This window comes from Nicotiana tomentosiformis, chromosome 5 (genome assembly GCF_000390325.3).
Source record: "Nicotiana tomentosiformis chromosome 5, ASM39032v3, whole genome shotgun sequence".
Lineage (NCBI taxonomy): Eukaryota > Viridiplantae > Streptophyta > Magnoliopsida > Solanales > Solanaceae > Nicotiana > Nicotiana tomentosiformis.
The window spans coordinates 29430471-29436316 of record NC_090816.1 but is presented as its reverse complement, the minus strand read 5'-3'; the positions used below and the strand labels follow the sequence as shown (position 1 = coordinate 29436316).

The 5846-nt window shown below is 37.0% G+C and overlaps 1 protein-coding gene across 1 annotated transcript; it reads right to left on the bottom strand.

Moving 5' to 3' along the window:
• Positions 1-465: 465 nt before the first annotated feature.
• LOC104085887 (acyl carrier protein 2, mitochondrial-like) lies at positions 466-5395 on the bottom strand. The gene is made up of 2 exons (XM_009590006.4): positions 5073-5395; positions 466-895 (listed from the first exon to the last, which is right to left on the bottom strand). Exons 1-2 carry the CDS (start codon positions 5280-5282, stop codon positions 719-721), a joined length of 387 nt encoding a protein of 128 aa, XP_009588301.1. The 5' UTR covers positions 5283-5395; the 3' UTR covers positions 466-718.
• Positions 5396-5846: the final 451 nt, after the last annotated feature.

Genomic DNA, 5846 nt, shown 5'->3' with positions numbered 1-5846 from the left:
GAAAAGAAATTGAATTGAAATACTGTACAAGCAATTAAGCTATAGTCGGACAAATATGTGGAAAACAAAATTCAAACCCTGAGACATGACAAAATAGAAAGCTTCAAACTTCAAACAAACGCTGAAGTTCAGGGATTAGCGACGTTATCTTCTGTTCAATGGTCGTATCACTCCTACCTGAGATATCAAATAAATATTGAACCAATTGAATAATTCAAACTGAAACGATGACTGATTTTAAAATTTCTACGTCTGATAGTTTATTCAAAAATTACAAATCAGAGTAAACATTGTTAGGTCAAAACACTAAGGATAAATAGGGAATAACTGGTCCTTTAGACCTGTTCTACACTAATAATTAGATGCCTTTCACTTGAAAACAGCAATTAATTTCACCATGTGTAGACTATTGCCAAATCTCTAACTACACAAGTGAAACACACAGATGACTTTATAGATATCTAATTTTAGTAAACGGTATCCTGCTGATTGTTTATTTCAAATGATGAAATTCTTATCCCTATAGAAATCATTGCCAATGACGCAATTAAGCCCATTTAGTCTATGACAATATAAAATTGTCATCATTATGAACTATCCAAAACTTAAAAAGAGTTGACCAGAAGTCATGCATTTAACCACAGGCCAACACTGTCTAAAAAGGAAGAGCTAGGTCCTACTTGAATAGAGAGAACAGATATGGGCAACCTCAAGGCCCTTATTTAGCCTGGGGGTGAGATGCAATGAAATCAACAGCTAGATTAATGGAGCTGATCTTGTCAGCTTCATTGTCAGGAATCTCGAATGCAAACTCTTCTTCAAGGGCCATCACTATTTCCACAGTGTCTAAACTATCTAAGCCAAGGTCATTCTGGAAGTGAGCATTTGGAGTAACCTGCAGGTGCAAATAACATTTTGGAAGTGTTATCGTATAGAGAATGTTAACAACCTAAAATAATCTGCGCGCAACTGAAACCACTCCCAAGAATAACTAGGATAAAATAAAAAGTACAGCATGATATGGTTGGGTTATAGTAGCATAAGGAGCAAATTGAGCTATACAACTTCAAACCTAAGTACGAGTAAATCAAAGGGGTACAGAATGTAATGTCAACATCTGTCCTATAACTACTGAATCAACCAAATTCCTTGCACAGAAATAGTTGCTATGGTAAATGTCAACAAATTCATTACAAGGGTGAACAGAAACGGGTAAGATCCTGTTCTAAGCAGAAAAAGAAGAAACGCTGTTGTGATTTTCACATCCTTACTGTTCTCTAAGTGGAATATGTACTAACACTTCTTGTTTTCGCACTACAAGCTCTGAGTAACTGAAATGGGAAATTTTTTTCCAATTTGTAAGAAAACATAATCGGAAACCATTCTGCAACAAGGTGAATCAGAATACTTCCAAATAAATTCAGCACATATGAGATGTCCCTGTGGCATCTCTGATAGATATCTTGGCAAAGGTATACATCCTAGAATCCCAGGTAAATGATGTTAAAAACTACCAAAACATTACATAGCATGCCACCAAAAAAGTTACACAAAGTCTTTTCCAATTCATATACTACAAAGTGCTGCACGTCAGGCTAATATAAAGACATGACTCTTTTACCAGGTGTTCTCTATCTTACAAGTACTGAGTAATTCAAGTAATTCGATGCTGTTCCCTCGACAAGCCAGCAAACAAAGCTTTTTGGTTGTTCTCTCCTTCACCATCCTTCTTCTAATTGCTAAGAGCTAGGAGACAAACTACTAGATTGTACACATGAAAAGAGGTCAAATATGGGATGGAGGAATGAGCGTTGCTTCAACTCTGGCAAATTCGGGAATTTGGGCACAACACTTACGATGCGGGATGAAGAAAGATGCATCTTCAAATCTCAAGGTTTATACCTAAAATTAGTGTTCAAATTGTAGAAAACGGGCATGCTGGAAATTAAGGCATCATAGGATTTCTCACTTCTCTAACATATCATCAGCATTTCAGCTCTCTCTGCTACATTCCTTACATAATTTTGACTTAATTCCATTTTCTCCTCCTTTCTTCATAAATTACGTTACTGCTCCTACTTCCTCTACGCACTTCCAAACAACTCTACTGTCAGGCGATCTCCACTTAAAAAAAATTAATTAACCAATCAATCAACTTCGCCGCAACACTAATAGTTGTGTTGGCTATTTGAAGCCCATAAATCCATTCTGCTCTACTCAGCCTCATTTCATCATGTGCTTAGGTAGGTACTTCCCAATGACTTGGAACTCATCATAATTCAACATTTTTTGTTGCTATCCATTCACCAACCACACCTCTCCTTTATATATGTCCCAACTATGCGAAGCTCAAATGGATAGTGTTTCTTTTGCTAATTCCCGTGAAAAAACGCATCGAGAGCCGGTCAGAGATGTGGTTCCTGAGTTGGAAGAGTTGGCAGATGTTATGTATTGCAACACCGGTTCCTTCCCTACCTCATACCTTGGTCTTCCTTTGGGTGCCAGTCAGAGATCAACGGAAATATGGAATGCAGTTGTTGAAAAGTTTGAGAAAAGGTTGGCTTCTTGGCAGCAGCAGTACCTATCTCTAGGCGGCAGATTAACACTAATCAATAGTGTTTTGGATAGCATACCTACCTATTTCATGTCCCTCTTTTCAATTCCAGTCAAAGTGCAGAAACAGCTTGACAAGATTAGGAGATCTTTCCTATGGGAAGGTAATAGCTCTAGCCACAAGTTCCACCTAGTCAAATGGGCCAAAGTCACACTTCCTAAAACACTTGGAGGTCTTGGGGTCAAAGACCTAGCACTTCACAACAAGAGCATGTTAATGAAATGACACTGGAGGTATAACCAAGAAGATGTTGGCCTTTGGAAGGAGATAGTTCAAGCAATGTATGGGGCTAATAGTCATTGGTGTACCAATGTTGTCAGAACACCTTATGGTACTGGGTTATGGAAGGGTATCATGAGACTATGGGATGACTTCTCTTGCAACACATCTCTTCAGGTGGGAAATGGGGCACTCATTCAATTCTGGAAAGACAAATGGCTGGGACACACTACTCTAAAGGAGGCCTTTCCAAGACTATTCCTAGTTGCAACCAACCCAGATTCTACTATTGCTCAAAACAGGGAGGACAACACATGGAGACTGAACCAGAGAAGAGACCTAAATGACTGGGAGATTGAAGACCTATTTGCACTTCTTGAAAGCCTTCAGAACAGCTCTTTCAACACCCCGAGCAGTGACAAACTCAAGTGGGGCAATAGCATGGAAGGCACTTATTCAGTGAAAGCAAGCTATCTTCAGTTAAGCTCCAACAAAGACTTAATTGATCAATGGCCTTGGAAGCTTGTCTGGAGAGCAAAATTACCACCAAAAGTCACATGTTTCAGCTGGATCACTTTAAAGGGAGCATGCTTAACTCAGGACAATCTCATCAGGGGAAATTTTCAACTACCTAACAGATGTTACGTGTGCCTTTGCAACCCAGAGACAATTAATCACTTGTTTCTTCATTGCCAAGTATATGGAACATGTTTTTGTCATTTTTTGGACTGCACTGGACTATGCCATGCAATGCCAGGGAGGCTTTCTTGAGTTGGAATGCCTGGAGAGTTGGTAAGTCCATCAAAAGGATACGGTCTATGATTGCTGCTTTTATTTTGTGGTGCATATGGACAGAAAGGAATCAAAGATGTTTTGATGGCATTTCAACTGCCAACCATGCACTCAAGGCCAAATGTTTAGTTAATCTTTTTAGTTGGGTTAATTTTACACCTGTATATAACCCTGACTCTTATTTGGAATTTATCAGCTCCTTAGCCTTACAATAGTTTTTTTGTCATTGGGCTGATATTTCCCTTTTTTTTGTAACCTATGCATCCCCTGGATGCTTCTTGTTAATGAAATACAACTTATTTCATCAAAAAAAAAAAAGCATCGAGAGCCCAACATATGGCGCGTGGGTTAGGCACACATCACGTGTTCGAACCTGACTACAAACAAAAGCCTAGCATTTTTTTTTTATCAAAAGCCTATAGTTAAGTGGAGAAGGGTAGAGGGGTGGGGCCATCATCCACCAAGTTTTGAACCGTGTGCCACTGTCCTTCAAAGATTTCTTAGTCGTAAAAAACTGCACGTAGTAGATTCATTTATAGATCAAAAGGAAACATCAGCTCGCTACAATCCAAAGGACCAGCAAGCACGCAAATAGACAATACATAAGCATCCAAGGACCAATGTAGCAAACTCATAAAAGAAAGTCTAAAACAAGCCTTCCACATGCCTAAAACGGATTTAACCCACACAAAAAAAACATGCATAAAAATGTCTTTAAAAAGATAATTGCAGGTAACTCTATTTAGTAACATTGATTGGTAACCTAGAACAAACCGCAAGTAACCAGTTATAATAGGTTAAACCAGTGGTGGATGTAGCCTTTTGGCTACGGATTCTGATGAACCTAGAACTTTCGACAAAGAAAATAGATATATATATGTAAAACCTACTAAAATTTCATTAAATATTAGATCTGAACACATAATTTTAACAATATAATGAGTTCAGTGCAAGGTTGAACCCATTAAGTTTAAATTCTAGATACTCCTCTAGGTTAAACACACTGACGATGTAAAAATCATCATATTGCCAATGTATATAACTTGATTCCTAAATAATTGTAAGTAACCTGTTATAATAGGTTAATACACTGACGGTGTAAAAATCATCACACTTTCTGTCATAAAGCGGATCCATGATTAAAACTCTATGTTTCAACCTTTAAGGTTATCATTGAACCCATTATATTTTTAAAGTTATGGGTTTATATTTATTATCTGTTTAGTAGATTATTACACATAAATTTATACTCACGTCGAAAGTTATGGGTTATAATGCCCCTACTGTCAGTGTATATAACTAAAATCCTAACCAATTTATACACAAATTACCGTATCCATAAATCTCACATTTATACAAGTAATAACTAAACGACTAACGAGGTAAACATGCTAGAACTTAAGGGACTAACATTTAAAAAACAAAAAGAGAAATGTTGAGGGAGGACCTTGGAAGGGTCGAGTTTGGGGAAGTTCTTGACACAGTTAATGACACGATCGGCGACTTCAGATTTGTCGAGAAATGAGCCCCTAACCTCCTCCGAGAAGTGACGTTTGAACAGCTGAGTGAATGAGCCTCCGATGAGTCTAGGGTTTTGGAGTTGTGGTAAACGAGCTTCCACTCTCATGTACTTCAACAATGCGTTCCTCGCCGCCATTGAAATTGAAGTTGTCGCAATGTTAAAGAGTTTTCAAGGGCAAAGGGCGCTGTCAAAACCGGTTTTGGAAATGGAGTTTTGGGGTTGGCAATTAGGCGTTAGATTGCAACTCTACCCTAATTTTATGTTTTGGTCTAAATGTAATAAACTTTTTAATCTTCTAATAATAATAATATAATAATAATAATAATAATAATAATAATAATAATAAACTTTCAATCTAAAAAAGTTACTTACTTTTTACCTAATATTTTATATTAACATCTCTATTTATTGCATTTAGAAAATATATTTTTGGTCCGATAATTGTATGACTCGTTAGAAATATTCTCTTAGAAGATTTATCAAATAATATACAAAAAAAGGGTTAAATATATCCCTATACTATCTAAAATAGTTTAAATATATTCGTTGTTATACTGTTCGTTCAATTAACTTCCTACCATTATACTATTGACACTTATTTGCCCCTAATTTAGACGGAGTGCCACATGGCAGCTCATGAACAAAAAGACCCACCCCCAATTTTAAATACCCGACTCTAATAAAAAAAAAATACCCATT

Excerpts from the sequence above, each read along its gene's own strand:
- LOC104085887 (XM_009590006.4), bottom strand. The coding sequence starts at position 5,282 with ATGGCGGCGAGGAACGCATTGTTGAAGTACATGAGAGTGGAAGCTCGT. Across the intron at positions 896-5,072 it reads CCAAACTCGACCCTTCCAAG|GTTACTCCAAATGCTCACTT; the intron begins GTCCTCCCTCAA and ends TTGCACCTGCAG.